Raw genomic sequence first — 20,987 nt, forward strand, 5'->3', positions numbered from 1 at the left:
ACTTAACAAAAAAGTGTGAAATAAGTGAAAACATGTCTTATATTCTAGTTTCTTCAAAGTAGCCACCCTTTGCTCTCATTACTGCTTTGCACACTCTTGGCATTCTCTTGATGAGCTTCAGCCCCTAACCCTACCCCCCCACCCTCCTATTAGCCAAAAGCCATTGGAATCTATCAACGGCCAACTCCCTCCTTGGTAACCTACCCATCGACCTACTAGCACACCCACCTCATTAACTACCACTACACTGCCCGCATGGCTGCGTGCTACAAGCGTCTGCATTGGCCTTTTTTTTTTTTTTTTACTTTGACAATTTGCAATAATTTGACAAGTTTCCAATTGACTGAAGATATATTATTGTTACATTATGTTGTTAATACATTTTTTCATTGGACAATGTATTGGTACGTTTCAATCAAAAAGATAAGATATATTGCATAAAAGTCTGGACTAAAAATTGCATAGCGACCTGTGCTTTAAAAAAAATTAAAACGTAAAAATCAAGAATCGAACTAAATCGTGACCTTAAAATTAAAAAAGGTGATCAAAGATTTGGAGAATCGTGACACCCCTAATGATTATACATGCCAATTTTGGGGAACTATATTTGTGTTGTGTGCCCCCCCCCCCAAAAAAACAATGGTAAGAAATCTTAAAGTTGTTTGTATATCAATTTATTTAATTTAAGGTGATTTATTTTACTACACTGTAAATTACACACACATAAAAAACATTTCATACATTTCAATTTCTGTCATACAATGTTGCGGAGCCAAGCAAACCTTTCAGTAATTAAAGCTTTCAGTAAAGCAGTAAAAAAAAAAAAGAAAAAAAAAAATCAGAATATTTCTCAAAAGAAAGCATGATGTTATTCTCGAGAGTGACTTATACGACAGCATGCTGTTAAGCTTCAAGTCGTACAGTGTAGTACAATTATGCTTCTTAGGATGTGATGGAAAACTGCTGTAAGGGCGACGACCTTCCAACTCGAGCTGAACCACAGCTGTGTTGTAGATATTTTTTAATACAGTGAAGGCAGCAGTGGTTTTGAAGAGAATCATGTTGATGAGGAACAGCAAGTTGTATATACTGACAGCTTTTCTTTCTATACAGGGGGCCTCATGTGACCTCAGGGAGGTCAAACCATCAGAAACCTCTGGCTGCTTTCAAAGACCCCTTTTGATGTCAGATGTCCGGGCTAACCAAACAGGCCTATACAACAAGATAGAGTCTCTTCCCATAGACAATCTCTCATTATCTTCTATAAATTCTCTCTTTATTTGAATAGCACATTTCAGCAACAGGCAATTCAAAGTGATTTACCTAAAAACAATTAAAATAATGAAAAGGAAAGGCATCCTATTGATTCCAGAGCATCTTGTTTTAATTATAATGTGTACATTCCTTAATATATAAAAGACATTTTCAAAACAACAGGAAGCCTTTGAGGGTTTTTAGTTGCTTAAAATGAACCAATTTTAAAATTGAAATATGATTGATGAACATTTTATAAATATGAGTGTGGGTTGAGCTCAGTGCACCTGGACCCAAAGGAGGACGTGTTCCTTCTCTTCACTTAAGTAAATCCATTCAAATAGACAGTTTCAGCAAGTTATTGCTCAACTGTCTCAACCTTCCTGCCTGCGTCCGAAAGGAGCAGTTGCTACACTTGTTTGTTTGGCCTTGTATAGCACCCAAGGTCCAGGGATGTATATACTAGTTTTTACAGAATGTTCTGAGAAACGGAGAGCCATTGACGCATGGAGACTCACCATCACTTCACCAAAACTCAATAGGTTTTCATTAAGACTTCAGAGCGGAGGTCATGAGACTCATCTTCTTTTGGATCAATGAACAGAAATGGGTCTCCTCACTACCTACTTTGCTAAGAAAGCAATTCTCTACAGCAACCGATATGTTGTGTACAGATTGTCTATACCGACAATTAAGTTTACACTGATGATGCTTTTCCCACTTTTGTGCGTGTAAAAAAATAAAAATAAGGACAAATCTTTTTTGAGGGATTTAGGAGTAACTGGTGTTACTCTTACTGATCAAAATGATGAAGGAAGTTCAATTTGTATAGCATTTCCAAAGTGTCCACATTGTTTTTGCATGTTGCTTGACTTGCATTGCATAATCATCCATTACAGTTTTTGCAGAAAAGCCTATCAGCAATCATCATCAGCCATTTGAAACAGTATTCCAGATAAGAAAATGAAATTATTGGAAAATATTAAAGCGGACTGTTGCAAAATTGTCGCCAAATCCAACAAAGCAAGCCAAATTCAACAAAGATTCATGGCACACATTAAGGGCAGATTACTCTGAAAATGTTGGCTGCCAAAAGTACATTGACAACATTCCAAACCCCGATAAATAACCTGAAACAGTCGACCAAAACAGGGAGTCAAATGAAAACCCTCAGGCAAACTGCAATGCTGATATTTACTCCTAACTCCGCCCTTGGGCCCTTTGATTCCATTGACCTCAGCCCTGAGGTTAATTACTGTTGTAGCTACAATACTTACTGACCACTGTCCTCTATGATATGGTTGGTTGGTCTCTCATAATAAAATCACTGGTATCCGTAGATCTTTAAAGCCCAGGGGTCTTATTTATAAACGTGGCGTATTCACAAAACAGGGCTGAAAATGTGCGTACGCCACTTCCCAAACAAAAGGTTGTGATTTATAAAAAGCAAACATGACAGGAGAATGTGTGGTCCGCCACGCTGCATTGAATACATGACAGCATCAAATATCCTACCATTAGATAACGGCAGAACACAGTGTAAATAACTAAATGTCTGCATATATAATCAAATGTCAAAGTCTGAAAATACAGCAATTAAGCTCTCGCACAATCGTTACACTTAATATCCTCGTTATCGGTCCAAACTTTAATACTGCTGGTGACAAAACCTGCATGAAGAAAAGTGTGTTTGCCTTTTACACTTTCATCTTCCACTTGTATCTCTGGGTGGGGGATATAGTTGATGCTGGGCTTTTGGCAAGGTGTTAACAATCACAAATGCTGCATGATGGCACTGCTGGCACTGCAGGAGGACTAACCCCAAATGGAAGAATCAGGAGAGAAAGAGACGTCAGGGACCACAACGATGACTGGCTAATATGACGATTTAAATTCCATAAAGCTGCACTCTTGGATCCATGTGCTGCATTTGGGTCCAATAGAGAGGGCAACGCGCCACAACCGTGCCACACGGTCCAAACACATCCTTGCAACTCTTGGGGTAACCGGCTGTTTACAGCAAGTGTTTTATATAAATATTATAATCAACTGTATCACTAAGACTTGTTGGGATATCATATCGTTCAGGCTAATCATATACCTGTAGGTCTGGTAAATATATCAAAGCTGTCCCAAGTGCCGTAATGCCTGTGTAGTCAGGTTTACCTACACTGTGCGAGAACAGGTCAAAATTATAATTCCATTTGCAGGAATTCCCAAGGGTCACAGTTTTTTTTGCTTTTTTCTCCGCCAATCGTCATGATTCGGCGTCACGAAAGAACAACTGTCAGGATCAGTAACATACTTACCAGCATTCACAAGGTGCTCTGCACTGATTATTTATAGTTTCAAAACGGGCGTGTACAGAGCGGGATAAGAGGCTGATTCATGTACGCACACTTGTGGGTAATCTGTGATTCATAAGGGAACATTGCTCACTGATGTGCATGCGCACGGTTTTACAAATCTGAATGTTTTATGGCGTACGCCATGTTTGGCTTTTGGACGTACGTACACTTTTAGTAAGGATCCTATTCGCAGTTTTATCAATGAGACTCCAGGTTGGAGAATTCTCCATCATGTAATACATCTATGTTGCAGTGGAACCCTGGTCCTCTTTTAACTAGCACCAGACTGGTTCTTCAGGTAACACGAGCCAGAACTGAAAGACTGCTTTTAGTCCTAGAGCAGCAGCCTCATTGAAATCTCTTGCAACATGACCCAAAACTGAAATACATCGTAGGACCCTCTCTTAACGACTCTACTTAATAAATGTCCACCATCAACCTGTAACAGTTTGCCCTGATATGTTTTTTTTTTCCCCACGATTGTTTTTCTATTTTAGCTGTTGTGTCATTTGTTGTTTTGTTTTTTTGATCATTGCAGTTATGTATAAACCCACTATTTTGAACTAGGCCTGAGTGATATGATGTTCAACATGTTATTGATAGACGATAATGGTTCTCACATGTCCACAATAACACAGCAATTTTCAAATATGCAATGCGGGTTTCGAATTCCCCACAGCCTTGTTGCTAGTGCGGCTAAAAATGAAAAAGAAGCACATCATAAATGTCAGTAATCCATAATGTGTCTTATGCAGTACAACTCCCCGAGATTGAGTTACATTCTGTTTCTTCCTCAACCTGAAGTCCTTTGATGCCACCTTGTCTAAAGTAGGACAACATAAAAAATATGATATATTGTAAGTGCTTCATTTGAATAAGTGGCTTTTACTGACAGAAACTAATTTAACTCTGAAGGACAAGAGCCAACATTGTTTAACGTACAGAAATCTGCTTAGCATTCTTCCATTCCCAAATGTCTCCCTTCCCTTTCTCCCTTTTTAATTTCCTTGATGGGCTAAGACCCAGGCTGAAGCGGTATATAAGCACCAGAACTGAGCATAATTGTTAGTCATAGTATAGATGTAAATTTGTGATTCTCGTAACTTTGATTTCAATTGCATCCACTAAAAATGTGATGCCAAAGAAAGATGAACAAAGACGGCTGGAACACTATAATTTATCGGGCATGTTTGTTTGTCAGCTTCATTTGTTCTGGTAAAAAAAAAAAGCCTGACAGACAGACAGACAGACAGACAGACAGACAGACACACAGTGCCAAAGTGACAATCAATCTTAAGTTATAAAGACACAAGGAGGCACACACAAGTACACAAACACACTTATTTCAGAATGAGCAGAACATTTCCCCAAGCACAAATTGCTAGTTACTTCCAGGCGGAATAAGGAAATTCAAATAGATTGCTGATATTCAAATGAAATGATGATGTCCAGCCCAGAGGCTGTCTCTGAAGCAAAATGACTGTGATATACATTTTTTTTAGTTGATGGAGAGCCAAAGATTGCTCTATTGTGTTATTTGATAGAGCCAATCCCCACATCTCTGCAGAGCTAACAACCTGTCATTGGAATGGCACTCACTCGTTTTTAGATTGTAAACTCTTTTCTCAGATTTTATAGAGAAATAATGTTGCAATTTCATTTATCACCTGAAGGCATCTCATCTGAGACCACTGCATAACATTGGTATTTATTCCTGCATTGGCCAGAAAACATGCATAGTTTTATGAAGAACAAAGGATGCTGTGGTAGATCAAAGACCTCATCATCATGACCACACAGGGGACAACGTAACAAGTCTCACTCTCCTCACAAAACCTCAGAGGCAATCATCTAATGGTTGGGGCTCACCACACTGCTAAAGTGTCCACTCAGCAGCACTCTATACACTATGTAGAGCCTGGGCTCCTGCCAGGCCATTTCCAGCCTTGAGCATCATGGGCCAATAATCCCCTCTGATGAACACACCTTCCTATCCTACTACAGTACGGTCCATCAGCCTGGCATACACACCGCCTGCCCCGGTCCTGTTTTTGTCTTTGTCAAACAACCTGCACTAACACTTATTTCTGCAGCCATGAGCATTTCTGATGGGGTCAGCCAAGAACCATACCGGAGCTTTATCAAATTTAAGTGATGTGGCTCTACCTTCACTGCTTCCGATTCCTTTTACTCAAATATAAATAGTGCTTAAGAAAGTGCTGGACTTGCAGTTTTCCCACTAAGGCAAGAAATCACCTATTTGCCAGCTGTGCATTTCCAGCAGTGCAGGTAGCATATCAATGTGTGGCGGTGAATGTCCCATTGCATGGTGTACTTAACTGTATGAGCAGTCATTGTGACTGTGTGGGCAGGTATGATAACTTATCCTGGATGGCCTGTAATGTCAATAGAAAGAGAGAGGGAGGAGTGAGAGATGAGGGGGCAGACAAAGTGAAAGCCAAAGAGAAGCAGAGCTAAAAGACAGTGTTTTAAGTTATCTTCTACCAGATAAGCTCAATCATGCCCCGGGCTCTTTACAAGCAAGAGAAAGGCTATTCATCTGCTCTTTTGTGCAGCCAAAACGGTTTGGTCTCATCTGGCACACTGGCAGCGTTGATGAAATCCATTTTCTTCTCTTTTCATTACTCTTTACTGACTGATGCCTGCTGCTGAGCCGCCCTAAAGCTATGATGTAACCACCAGGATCTTTTTGTCCTTAAATTATTGTACGGTTCTGGTCCAAGATCCACAACTATGACATTCAAATTTTTTAAACTACTCCGACTAACAGACAGAAACAAATGGACAGATCCGAACAGACAGATAACGCTGTGTCAACAATACTGTGTCAACAATACTGTTGCTGTGGATTTCAAAGTTCTAGTTTTTTGCCAAGCATGTAAAAAGGCATTTATATAGAGGAAGTTCACATTACAATGTAATCAACACATAATAATAATAATCAGCAACTACCAGCAATAATAAGGCATACTGCTTCAAAAGACATACAGTACATACTGCCAGAACTCCGACTGTTTGTTCGCGCTGCGCACTGTGCTCCCATCTGATAGCATTAGAATTAAATTGAGACAGGTTCATAACCTGTGAAAACGCTGCTTAGTCGCGTTAAATAGTAGTCCAGTTCTTTTTTTGGTACAGTTGGTTTTAACACCTGATGTGAGCCGTACATGAGTAACGTTGCGCATAAAAACCATGGTTGCGTTTGCTTCATTGGCAGTGCCCTGACTCCATGAACAAGCTGCAGAGGTGGCTTTGTCCGGCAGCAGGGACTCTGCTGCGCCCCGTTCACGTAAAAGGCAAGACCGCAACAGAAGAGCTGAATCATTTTGAGTGTTTAAACTAACATCTACAGTGGCGTATTTGCCCTGTTTAAGTTAATTAGACATATAAAAAACAATCTGTGCTGTTACAAGCATCAAAACATGGAATGGAACAAATGCACACGTAGCCTAGCTAGCTGCCTGGCTAGGCTAGAGTAAAATCCAATATCCGAACATGCTAGCGATTAGCCTGTCAGCTAGCTGAAAAGTTTGAGTGTTTGTACTAACCTATACAGTGGTCTATTCAATGGTGCATGTGCCTTGACTAAGTTTGTTTGTCATTTAAATCACAATTTAGAAACATTTTAAATCACATAAAAATGTTCATGATAGAGCGCCAATAACCCCCGCCATCTTGGTCCAACTTTTTTGAAACTCCCATCTCCAAATACAAACCTAATTGGTTCTCCAGTGGTCTTCATTTGAATAAAGTTAAACTTTTGTCAACTTGGTTTTGCTCCCCTTGATGATTCGCTCTCATCTCGCCCAATCAGGGCGGCTTTCATCTCCATTCAGTCTCAATGAGAGCAACCTGAAATTTCGTTGTGTGGAAACCTACCGTTAGACTGTATTTCACACTAAGATACACTTCACATGCATACTGAACCATAGGGGCAGTATCTTACACTAATACATAGGCTTTTCAACTTCACTAACAATTGATTGATCAATATTTTTAATAAAAAAATTAAAATAAAAAATAAAATTACACTTCATAACATTTTGTATTATTGTACACATTAGCTATAACAATAATAGCAGTGACCTTATGTAAGTCACTCCAAACTTTTACAACTTGGTTACAAAATGTGCTCATTTGGAACAAAGTTCCCATTATGCCCTGTTCATACTAATCAAATGAACTGGACTTTGTGGTCAAGTGAACCCGGATACGAAAGCCGCCTTCCCTTACTGCATTAAATTACATTTTGAATTTTTAAATTGTTGAAAACCCTGTTTAAATGTGGCTTATTTGCCAATTCACAGAAAAAAACCTGACACCATTAAACTCAATATTATATTAAAGCTGATATGAGCTCACACTTACATTTCAAATCAAATTTATTATTATCCTCACCACCACTACTTTTCTCACTGCCTTAAACTCTGCTGTCATGCGACTGACAAAACCAAGAAACTGGATAAGGAGTGTGAAATTCAAAAAGATTGTGTTGTTGCTGTTCACACACAAATTCCAATTTGACACAGGATAAGGTGAGCTGGGAAGGTAATGTGTAATGCACGCACTGTAAAGTATATTAAATGATAGGTAGTCACAGCTGTGTACATAATATCCAACGTCTGGGTGAGTATTTCCATTTGCAGCAGAGGGCATTTTCAAAGCAGCATGAGCAGATCGAAAACATTAGCAAGCCGCTAAAAACAGCGGTTTGACTTATAAGGGGGAGTGCGGGGGAAACGGTTTCTATTTTTCTCGTCTACATTTAAGCTGAGAAGCTTTGGGCTTCTTCCACAGCAATCCAATGATCAGTCCAATGCTACATTGCTGTGGGCTGTCAGGAAGAATCCATTTTGCAGCAGCTAGATGAGGACAAGTTTGTGGGCAAACTTGAAAATATTAACGGTTGTTAAAGTTTTGGTTTAATGCAAAATACACTAGAAAATAACCAAAGGGTTTTTTTATTTAAAAAAAAAAAAAAAAAAAAAAGGGCTGCCGGAGGAGTTTTGCAACGGGAGAAAGATGCAGCTGAGCTGGACTGGCCCTGGGCAAGCCAGCCTTCTTTCAGAATTCTTTATCGATCTTTTTACCTCCTTTTGTAGAATTTCTTTTTTTTTACTTCAAAGATAGGCTACCAAAGTAATAATAAGGTGAAATTAATTCCTGTGTTTCTTTCTATCTAAAAAATACAAGACCCGCCAACAATTTCTTGATGCCTTCTGTACTGGTTTGCGCTTGACAACAATGTACTGATACCCATAGTTTTTTTACAACCATTATATACAAGTTTTAACCTTTGCTTTCTCATCTTACACATCAAACTTCACTATAATGGTGGCCATTTTAGTAGATTTACTCAATAACGTTGTTGAGGAAACACACTAAGCATGGAAACTAAGTACACACTTCTTGCATTACTTCAAATACTAAGTTACTCCTCTAGTAAACTAGTATTCACATGAAATAAAACAATAAAACATTGAGACCATTCAACAAAGCACACTGGGTAATTAGTTCTGTCAATGTGGGCGGGCCCCCCAATCAGTGTCAATCAATCCTGTCCACCTTCACAGACGCTGATGTGAGCTGGAGCTCTATCAGGAGACTCGCAGACAAGAGGCGTTATTTTCCCCGATTAACACACAGATCCACTTTAAGATTAACTGGAACCTGTGGTTTTACAAAGTTCTAAAGCACCACAAGAGATTGCGGGCTCAATCTTGCTGACTGGGCAATCACTCACACACGCCGGCCATGAAGCAGGCAGAGGAGAGGGAGAGCGTCTGACAGGGCAGAAAGATACCCGTCTGCCTTTGACAGTCTTGTAAATAAATTAGAACATGTATATTAGAACCGTCAGTCTTTATCTATCATAGGCACGATTTATGTTTTCCTCTGTAGGTGCTCGTAAGGGCGCATGCCCATTAAAAAAAAAAAAAAAATAAGGTTAGTCAAAAATGGACAGCGGCCGACACAAACACACACTCCTATTACCATGATAGTAAAGCAGGCTATCTTTCACCTCAGGACAGTGCCACTTCTCACAAACACAGATAGGATTGGAGATGAGAAGTTTAACTGACATATAACGCTCCACTTGGCACCAACTGCAATGTTTAATTTTAAATGAACAAGCCACTTTGAAATGTTGCTGTTTTCATGAATACAAAAGGTGGGTGACCCTCCCCTCAACAAAGAATAAAAAGACATGAGACTCCCCTTTTATCCTCCGGTGGTCCATTCCATAAATACTGAACGGTCCCTAACTACTCAAGTTTTTCTAAATTTTCCAAGATGTTACCATTATTATCCTTCCCTGCCTGTCAAATTCATTCCCAGGAAAGTCCCAAAGGACACTTCACAATTCACTTCCCATTTCAAGTGATAGTCTGTGGAGACTTGGACAGATAGGTGCATTACTGGTCTAAAATATTTGATGTTGTGCAAAATAAGAAACATTCAGCAGCAGCTCTGGATGTCTGTTGTCAGGGAAACAGAAATATAAACTCAGCTTCTGCGGAGCCGGGTCTGGTTTCTATATTGTGTTTATTGGGAAATGTGCTACCATGTGGCTATGCCTGTCACATCCATGAGCTGAGGTGTGAATCCTCTGCCCCTTTGATAGAAACCAGATGGGATATTCCTTGGTTTTCCCAAGGAGGGGAAGATGTATAATGAAAGAACGGAATTTTTTTGTTCAGTTAAGGACTTATGCAGTACAAGTGATAGAGTTAGTGATCCTACAATCATTAGTACTGACAATAACCACAACAAAGTTATTAATTAGCTCCAAGCGTTATATGATCCACTAGCCTCGATAGCAGTATTGATAAGCTTGGACCTTATTGATTTTTGAGTTTTGAGAAATTTTGGAACCGGGTCCTTAATAGAACCAGATCTCGAGACCCATCCCTAATGGTGAGCAGAGTCAATAACAGAAAACAGTGCTTGAACCAGAGCAATCTAGGTGATCTTTCCCCAGCCCAGACTGACGGACAGGGGGACAGACAGTGGGTGTGATGTAGGGCTGCACAATTAATCAAATTTTAATGAAGATCACGATTTTGACTTCCCACGATCAAATTTGCGTGATCGAGCAATTTTTTTTTTTTTTAAGTGTAATTTCATAGAACACTCTGGGTTTTTTGCATGGCCCATCTACCGCTCCATAAACTTCAGCCAGTCAGTTGTTTCCTGCAACACGCAGCTTAGTTTCTAGATGTAGACAGTCACAGAGGACAGAGTAACGGGAGGAAAACTCAACAGATAGCAGTCGGTCATACGTTGGTCTCAAGGTTTACCAGTTTGCCAGTTAACGCAACATTTTGTCCCGGCTGTGTTATTCAGACAACAGCAGTGAGCAGTGCTAGTCGGTGCTAGTAGCGACTGTTAGCTGTTAGCTTCTCTAGGACGCACCGGCGCTAATGTCCTCGCATCCGCTGCAATGTTGTTATATGGATATGGTTTATTTGCGTTACATGACCCATTTCTTCTGTAAAGCCGTGCCTGTGTTTGGATCTCTCCTCGACTCTCTCTCTTCTTACTCTAGGCGCAGCCCGGCCACAGCAGCGCCGGTCCTCACTTCTGACATTAGTCCACAGTTTTAATTGTTATTAACAGAGCTGTATATTGTTAAGTATGAGGGGCAAACCTATATTTGTACCAGTGTTTCCGCGGGTAACCCTGCTATCGCGGCCGCCACGGCGAAGAACACAGAAGAAGTTATTGACTGCAACTTCAGTTGGTAGAGTAACAGCGTGGGAGACGGAGCTGCTGGACCTGGACCTGGACCTGGGCCAGAGATGTGACCCATGGCCAGAATATCAGTTCATAAAAATGCACCGCAGTGACGATAGACATTTCATACACACGTGTGTGTCCGCCGTTCGACCCGTGCTGGACCCGTTCATAATGATCAGCCGTCTCTCTGTGAGTAGCGTCCATCACACTCCCTCTCGCAGTTATAAATAGCCTATGTGACAATACAATTTGTTTTGGTTAAAATCCACAAATAATCGTGAGAATAATCGCGATCAAAATTTTGATCAAAATAATCGTGATTATTATTTTGGCCATAATCGTGCAGCTCTAGTGTGTTCTAATGGTTTCACCTAATGGGGACTTCCTTGGATCTTTTCTTTTGGTCTTTTAGCTCAGCTCTCTGTTATTCTCATTTTCTCACTCTTATCTATCTATCCATCCATCCATCCATCCATAACTCAACACACCAGCTCTGTAGATGAGACGGAGAGTTAAGAGGAATTGGTGATAAGCAAAGCAATGCACATCAAATTTCAAAATTGTTTCTCTTGAATTCAAGACTTTTTCTTTTTAGGACATACCTTAATACAGATTAAGGTAACAAAATATATGTTACTGCAAGCTGCAAACCCCTTGTAGTTCAGTTAATAGTTTTACTGCAGTGTTTTAGGGAATGAGCAAAAATTAAGTAATTGCTGCATAAAGGTATTAACGTTGCTGATGAAAGATTTGTTCTCACATAATTGCAAGTACCGGTACACACAAAGATTTAATTTTTTTTTTTTTTTACAGACATTAGCTAAACTCAAACTTCCTCTGAGTGATGGATAAAGTGTATAAGTTCAATCCTTTCATGACAGTGTATCCAGCTATTTATGACTTTAAAAAGGGCCAAAATTTCACTCCGAGACAAATGCTTAAAGAAAAAAGTGACATAACTGGCAAAACTGGACACGCTTATCGTGCTTTCTATCTTTGTGTCTTGGCTCCTTGAGTCTATTTATGGTGCTTCCGAAATCACATTACTAATCCCAAAAGAACAGTTATACAACAAAAAGTATTTTTTGGATCTCAGGGTATTACACAACATCATCCATATATGGTGTGGGAGAGACTATACGACCAGGCAGCAGGAGCCCACTCATTCAGGTGGGCCGCTATAGATTAGGTCTGTGTGTGGGCTTCACTGCCAGCTGGCATCCATCTGCCTGCCCATCGATGGGAAAAAAAAACAACAACTGTAAGAGGAGTTTTGCCCTAAAATGTTGTGTTATATAAATGCTGATGGTGAACCGCTTCAAGACTTATTTGCCTCAAGGGATGGATCTGAATATTTGCTCATTGGGTGGGTATTCGGTTTTCAATTTTGGGATTGGAATATTCTAAAAAAAACGTGCATGCAGGCTTAAAGTCACTGATGTTTTGTCAGTATTATACCGCTAATTTTAAATGTTCCCTAGCTCCTGGCTAATTTATGTAACGCTATGCCGTCCATCTCAGCCACGAAGAAATGTTGAGTTCCAAGTGAGCAGCCTGGTGTTTGTAGAGTGTGCTTATACTGTAGCATCCTAGTGTTGTTTTCAGGCAAATTGATAAAAGGTAAACATTGTACGACCGTTACCGCTAACGCTCTATTGAGACATTTGCTGGCTGAACATTCGTTCAAAAACATTGTGTCGGTCATCACTCATCAGACAGACAGTCAGGTATTTCCATTTATTTTGAATGCCTGCAGCAACAAGAGCCGATTCAACTCTTGGAGAAAAGCAAAGCATTGTGTCGTGGCGTGAGAGTCCCGATAACGTTACAGAAAACAGAAGACATCACTGGCTATCGCTGCCACAAAAACATTTTAAACACAATGAAGGTAAAAAACGAGCAAGAACACAAGCACTGAACTGCCCAGGAGTTGTAACAATAGGTGACTGTGTCCTGCAACAACAAAGTAAAGTCACTTCAACTCTAGCCTCATCTCTTTTCTTTCACTCTCTAAGCTGCCTTCATGTGCGGTCGGAAATGTTGACCCAGACACGCGACAGACACACGATGAAAAGTCAAAACTAAATACTTTTAGGAGCAAAACTTTTTTTCGTTTCTTCTTTCTTACCCCGTTAATTTTAATGATCCACCAAATGTATTTTGTGACCCATTAAAGGGGACCTAACCCCTAGGTTGGAAACCGCTGGACTTTACTGTATGTACTTTACTGTATGTACTCTGCCAGTTATTAGACAGAGGGACCAGAGTATTTCATTTTTGATACTTTTAGTAGGCCTACATTTCACATATGCATACACACAATTCGTCTGTACTTTTACTTAGGTTAAAGAGAGAATCTAAGCCATCAACTCTTAACAGCAGAATAAAATTCGCCAACCAAGATTGTTGAACCCAAACAGTTGCATGCAGAAATGAAGAGAACTATTGTTTTACACTACAATGAGCTACGTCAAAGTGAAAACCTCCTTCAGTTCCCAGAGTTTGACAGAAACCCTTAAAATATAAATGGTTTTAACAGAATAAATTAATCTTAGACATAAAGTATTCTAAACATGGAAATATCTTTATCTGAAGTCTAGACAAAACATCTCCTTCCTTATAAATCTCATTTGATTCATGTTAAATGGATTGAAATGACAAATCACTGCCCAAAACTAGGAGCCATGTCTTTAAAAAGAAATCAAATTGCCCCATGTCTTATGTAATTCAAGATTTATATCATTTGCCCTGCCAAGAAGAAAATTTGATCCTCTTCAACTTAAGGCAAATCCCCACCACTAAGGCACAATGAAAGATGGGGAACGCTCCTGTTGCAGTCCAGCAAAAACTTCTCTCTCAACCGAAGAATTTGGCAGCACGCTAAGCAGCAGAAGTTTTTATGTTACGTAAAGGCTCAGTGTATTCAATCAAGTGAAATGGGCAGTGAAATGCACTTCATCCCAGCACTTAAAGCCGTCTTAGATATGAAATGATATAATTCCAGGTGATTAATCTTCACAAAAAAGATGCTCATATTACCAGAGTACTCGGTTGTGTTGAAGGGTTGAAAGACTGCATGTAGGCCTCCATCTAATGCATAATCCTCTCTGAAGGAATGCTGCCCCGCACTGTAAAAATACAGGGTACTTTTAGAATGAGTTATATTTGTTTAACTGTAGACTTCATATATGAACTATATCAGTGGATGGGAGGGGGAGGGGTTTACCTTACCTATAGACCAGTAAACCTTTTATGTGTTAATAATATGTTGGATTCATGTTAAGACATTTTAAATTTTCAACAACAAAAAATCTCTGACCCCCTGTTGAAGATGTCTGCACTAGTGGTACAACATCAAGCCACAAAGCCCTTGAGTCCGAACCATAGACTGTATGGTCTGAATTACCAATCCATTAATTGTCTATATAGACTACTTCCTCAGTGCAGCCTCAACAACGGACAAAATGCAAGACATTTGAACAAAACTGAAGCTGTTGACACCACGGCGGGTGCAGCAAGTAGGGCCTATAAACCACATAGGTTAATTAGTCTGACAATCAACATCAGAATAAAACGTCACCAAAGCAGACAACACAGATGTACAGTATAAACAACATAAATCCAACAGCAACTGCAGCCACGAGCGCACATTTTTAAAGCAAAAGGAGACAGGCTACGGTTTCCGCACAAGGTGAAGGCTAAGGTATAGGTACCAAAGTGGCGGTTGAGTTATCCTCTGTAAAGTGAATACGTTTGGATAACTTTGTTTTTGTACTCACCGGTTTGAACATTAATCTTAGAGTGCACGAAGAATTCTTCCACAATCTGCTGCAGGTTAAACTTCGTTAACCCCCGGTGAGAAACAGAACCAGCTCGGCGTCTCTGGTCGCTGGCCTCACGCACCTTGCTAAAGTAACGTAGGCCTACGTTAGCTAGGCTAACAGTTGCTACGCAAATATAAAAGTCGCTGCTGAAGGTGCCACGAGCACCAGCGTTTAGCTAACGTTAGTATTTTTGGCTAACGTTGCACCAGAGAGAGCATTTTTGACTACATACGGCATGCACACAGCCTACCGGTCGCAACATGTCGAGTGGGTTTGATTTGTGACACCCACTAACAACCCGCCACAGTTTTGTTATGGGGAGAGCGCGTGGCGTTGTTATAGAGCGCATGGCGTTGTTATATAGCGCACCGCTCACACTTCAAATGATTTTAACTTTGACCACGTTGACCTTTCAAAGCGCGATTTAGCCAGATGCGTTGATGACGCGTTGCCGCTGTGTCTGCCTATGTTCGGCGCCCTACCTTCTTTTTTTTTTAAGTTATTTTTTAGGGGTTTTATTCCCTTTCTTTTTAGACAGGACAGATATGTACGTGTGAAAGGGGAAGAGAGAGAGGGCCCTACCTTAACGGTGAAGTGATAGAGACATCGGTTGAGAATGAAGCACTAATACCAAAATCCTAAGGTGCCAATTGAGGATTGGACTGGGAAAAATAGCTTTATATATGCTATGTGATTTTGTAGGCATAGCATACTGACATATGAGTCTTCTGAATAATGCAAGAGCTGGAAGCTGTCAATTTACAGTTTAACTGTGAAGAAACTGTTAAATTATGTTTTATTGTAATTCAACATGTATTCGGTCAATCATCAATGATTATCCACAAGAAGGCCTACATCTGAACAGCATACAGAATCGAGTACATATTTTTTTGTTTCTCCTGTTTCCATGAAACAAGAAGGCCTATGGAAGAGTCACAAACTGAACTTGATGAGCATCAGTAACAGCGGTTGAATGCTTGAAGTGATTGTTTTCCTGAAAGAAGGGAAAAGTAAAGAAATAGTAAAAAATAGAGAGTAAAGACCAACATCTTCATTGATAAAAAGAAACATCTTCCACCCAACAAAATTGTTATTGAGACTGAAAATGTAATAGCCTAGCAGGATCATGTTTCCTGCGTTTTTTGCTGGGTCCTGTCTCCTCCTTTAATGCTGACTTCTGTTGACAGGCTCTCTTCCCAGGGGAGGTGCGCCTCACGTATTGAAAACCGCTGGCCTAGCCTACATAAACACGCTCAACATGATGACATTAAAGGTGCCCTACCACACGCATTTCGTTACTTTGTGGTAATGTCTGAAGTTCTACCATGGACTCTGTAACATATTTTGTGGAAACAATGCCTTGGTTAACTTGTTTCAAGCCATTCTAGTGTGGTATAGAAAGCCTGCAGGAAGACTCAGCTCAATTTGTGCCAGTTCTCATTCATATTCAACGAGCTAGCTGCCTGACTCTGGTTGGTTAACTGCTAGCCAATGAGAGCCTGGCTATCAGGATCCTTCACCCAGCGCAACTGGGCGAGCTCAAGAATAGTAATGAGCTAGGGCAACATGACTTCAGACTGACCAGCTTTTGTTATCGATTTCTCCGCTTATTTCTTTTAAGTGGCTAGAGCTGACAGAGGAGGTAGCAGTTCATTTTCACATTCATGACATAACACAGACACATATAGACCTAACATATTTTTAAAAATGTAAGTAAAAATGGGCACCTTTAATTCAAATTCGACATCCCAGACCACCGTGATAGGCTAATATGGTTCAAAATGAACCTGAAGCTATAAATATTCCTGGGAGAAAGACAATGAAGTCAGTGCAGTTCAAGACTATACAATCTGATGGATGAGTAAAAAACACCATCCTGCACTTATGAAACCATTGTATATACCCTGCACTTACTGCTATTGCACTTCTGGTTAGACCCAAACTGCATTTTGTTGCCTCGAACCTGTACATGTGTAATGAGAATAAAGTTGAATCTAATCTAATCTAAAGTGCTGTAGGAATTTGTTTTGGTTTTACATTGAATCTATTCAGAACATCTGTCATCAGCAAATGTAACTTCATAAGGGGAAAAGCTCTTAAACATGAGGAACCTGCGTGTTAGGAATGTGCTTGTCTGACCTTAGCTCATTAAATCAGTCACTCCTCACTAACTGAGCTCAGATTCAAAGCGAGGTTATAGGAACTCCAGATATTGACCAAAATAGGAAAGTATTTTCAGAGAAATAGACCTACCTACCTGTAGCGGAGGGTATTTGTGAATGATTTTGTTATCTACTTTTGCACTTAATCAATAAAGATTTAACCTTTTTTATGTTGCCTGCAGGACCATTCAAATTTATTTTCCAGGAGCACATGCATATAGATGGAAACTGAGTAGCTAGATCGTATTTCAATGGTTATTTACACTGAGACATAGGCCCATATGCTGCAATCAAAGCCTTTAAAGGAACTTCATACTGAAAGCTGACAACAAAGTTTGGCACAAAAAGTCTTGCTTAATTGTCCAGTAAAGCACCCTCCCACAGTGAGAAAAAAATCAAATCCAAGACACCAAAGAAGCACTTAAAAAGCGCAATTCCATCCCGTACAGTTGCTTAAAATGATGCAAATACACAGTATATTATGCGTTTTATGTGGAGTCACGGGTTTTCATGTAATGATGCGGCATGCGCGCTTCACAGGCTCGTGTTTAGGCAGCCTGTGTTTGGTCAGTACATGGGGGAGCTGTGTGTGGTGCAGAGGAGGCAGGAGATCCCTGAGGGAGGACTGCATTGGCACTGTTCGGCTGCACAGGGAACGGGTTTCTCTGATGAAAACATCTCAAACAGCAGTGATCTGGACACAAAATTGCAAACACGCGGGTAAACCATGCAGACTTGGGACATTTAGACCGTTTTTATGTTTAGTAACGCGCTTTCGTGAGTTGCAGTTACAAGTGATCTGAAGCCTGCTATGGAGGACCTCTTGAGTCAAAATGAGTCTGAGCACTGACAATGTCACAAACTTGTGGAAAAATGGTTCCTCGGAGGAACTCGGTGGGACTCCGGGCGCGTCTTCCCCGGTCAGCTTCACCAACGGCTCTGGGGGGAACCACACGGAGGTGGACCTCAACCGAGCCATCCCGCTCGCCCTGGTGCTGGGGGCTTTCATCTTGTTCGCCATCGCGGGCAATATCCTCGTCATCCTCTCGGTGATGTGCAACAGGCACCTGCGGACACCGACACACTACTTCATCATCAACCTGGCCATCGCCGACCTGCTGCTGGGCACCACGGTGCTGCCGGTGTCCGCCACTCTGGAGATCTTAGACTACTGGGTGTTCGGCAGGATATTCTGTGACATTTGGGCGGCGGTGGATGTGCTGTGCTGCACCGCGTCCATCATGAGCCTGTGCGTAATATCCATCGACCGCTACATCGGAGTGAGCTACCCGCTTCAGTACCCGGGCATCGTGACGGAGAAGCGTGCTCTGCTGGCCATGCTCGGGGTGTGGGTGCTGTCGGTGGTCATCTCCATCGGACCTTTGCTCGGGTGGAAGCAGCCGCCGTCGCCGGACGACACGGTGTGCCCCATCACAGAGGAGCCGTTTTACGCGCTCTTTTCCTCCCTCGGCTCCTTCTACATCCCCCTCATCGTGATTCTGGTTATGTACTGCAGAGTGTACATAGTCGCCAAACGGACCACAAAGAACCTGGAAGCCGGTGTGATGCGCGAGAGGATGAACTCGGGAGAGCTGACCCTCAGGATCCACAAGGGTTCTCAGGTGCAGGAGGAGCCCGGCAGTTCAAGCACCGGCAAGGGCCGCGCGCACCAAGCCAGAAGTTCCCTCACGGTAAAACTTCTGAAATTCTCCCGGGAGAAGAAAGCAGCAAAAACTTTGGGAGTTGTGGTCGGCATGTTTACGCTTTGTTGGCTGCCCTTCTTTCTCGCCTTACCGATAGGTAAGTTCAATAGGTAGGGCTATCATATACTGTCATAAATGAAATAAAAACACAACCCCCTCATTTTCCTCACACTCCGATTTAAAAACTTCATCTAGGCTGTATTAAACGAGACCTGCAGAAAAGCAATTACAGTTATCTTAAAGTCTGTAGGAAGTTAAACTGAGGCAGTTAAAGGCTGAAGGTCTTGTAAATCATATCTTTTTCTGGCACTGGGAATATCTCCTGGGTAGCATTTAGTGCTCTGAATTGTCACCATATCTATGAGTGGGTTATGATATACTGTAGTGGTCATTTAATAGACTAGGCTACAACAGGAGTAAAAAATAACATCACCCATACATGTTTGCAGCATTCAAGCGCAGTAGGGAGTGGATCTATAGTTTATAATTTCTCCGACTTCACAGCCTCTGTTTATGTAATTAAGTTAGATTGCATCATATTTTATGATACCGACTTTGAATTTGGACGAAAAAATGTTCCAACTCTACAATGCCAAAGCCAACAATGAAGTTGTGATCTCTAAACTCAGTGCCTGTAATATGGGATAAAGATGTTTTTCAGAGACTAAGAAGGAATTTTTCTTATCCCAACATTATTATTAGTGTTATCTTTGCATTATTGCCCGAGTCTGAGTTAATCTGTGATACACTCCTCAAGTGTGCCAAGTGGAGAGTAGGTGGCCTCCCTCTGCTCTGGTCGGTTTATTCAGAGGCCCGTGGGGCCCACTAGGGCTCCCTGATGCCACTGAGCCTGGCAAGCATTCAACACCCCGCTGTCATGGCTGTTTAAAAACCTGCAGAGGAAATTAAACTATATATTCTGTGGTGACTTGCTGATGCCACGGGCTGTGTTGCGGAGGAGAGGGTTAAGAAAACATTAAGTCTTTATTTAGTGATGGAATCTGGATAAAAGGGCTCACTGAATTAAATCTAAACTAGAATTATGGCTGCTGTATTTTGTATGATTGCTTGCCTCATTGCCAGGGCATTGGTCTCTTATACCACTGTAGGTTATGGTTGTGTATGTGAATAAGCACTGTATGTAAATTATGTAAGTATGTGAGTGTGTGTTTTTGTATCGGCATGTGTTTCCATGTGTACACATTTACTGTGGTCATATGGGGACATGTTTTTCACCTCCTCACATTGGATACACACACATCACTACCTAGGGTGGGATCACTGTGCAGTGTCACATAGTGGAGATTATTTTTTTTCCTTAAGGCGTCCTTATTGAGATACCAAAAATATGTAACAAATGTGATTTTCCAAAGTTCTGATTTTCAGTTCAGAAACCCTTCACAGAGCAGAATCGGGGGGGCGTGGGGGTTACAAGAGGCCTGTTTATGTAACACTAATCAACCAACTGCCAAGAAACCCCAGCGGGTGCATTTCTCTGTACAATCTCTGGTGTAGCACATCGATATATTGTGACAGAGGCCCATGTAACCTTATGTCATGTTAATTTTTAACTGGCTTCGGAGAAAGAAAAGCAGACAAACAAGTCCACCAGTCTTCTACTGGGGAATTCCACACAAAACATCTACAACATATATATACATACATAAATATATATTACTTGAATACTAAAAGTTATTACTTAAATACTAAAAGTGTGATTGGGCAGAGGCTCTCGTCTTGTTGCTCCCTGAGTATTCATTAGCCTCCACCCACAGAGTTGGATTTCCTGTCTCACACTTGTTATTACCCTGCTCCTTCCTCTGTATGCTGCCCCTGATATGTAACCTGTGCGGGGGGTTTTAGATGGCGGTGTGCACCGGTGGCAACAGGACGTGTGCTTTGTTTGCGTGTGCGTGTGCGTGAAGGAGTGCTGAG

General features: G+C 41.1%; 1 protein-coding gene and 1 long non-coding RNA gene across 2 annotated transcripts in view; one reads left to right on the forward strand and one right to left on the reverse strand.

Moving 5' to 3' along the window:
* Positions 1–4,929: 4,929 nt before the first annotated feature.
* The window catches only part of LOC116697432 (uncharacterized), a 16,716-nt gene continuing 658 nt past the window's right edge, over positions 4,930–20,987 (reverse strand). Inside the window, exons 2-4 of the long non-coding RNA XR_004333997.1 lie at positions 7,340–7,509; positions 5,734–5,738; positions 4,930–4,941 (exon numbers count right to left, since the gene is read on the reverse strand). This is a non-coding gene — a long non-coding RNA (uncharacterized LOC116697432). The remainder of the gene's footprint in view (positions 4,942–5,733; positions 5,739–7,339; positions 7,510–20,987) is intronic.
* The window catches only part of LOC116697412 (alpha-1A adrenergic receptor), an 11,153-nt gene continuing 7,938 nt past the window's right edge, over positions 17,773–20,987 (forward strand). Inside the window, exon 1 of the mRNA XM_032528779.1 lies at positions 17,773–19,149. Within this exon, the coding sequence (XP_032384670.1) occupies positions 18,183–19,149 (967 nt within the window). The 5' untranslated portion in view covers positions 17,773–18,182. The remainder of the gene's footprint in view (positions 19,150–20,987) is intronic.

This window comes from Etheostoma spectabile, chromosome 10, assembly GCF_008692095.1.
Source record: "Etheostoma spectabile isolate EspeVRDwgs_2016 chromosome 10, UIUC_Espe_1.0, whole genome shotgun sequence".
NCBI lineage: Eukaryota > Metazoa > Chordata > Actinopteri > Perciformes > Percidae > Etheostoma > Etheostoma spectabile.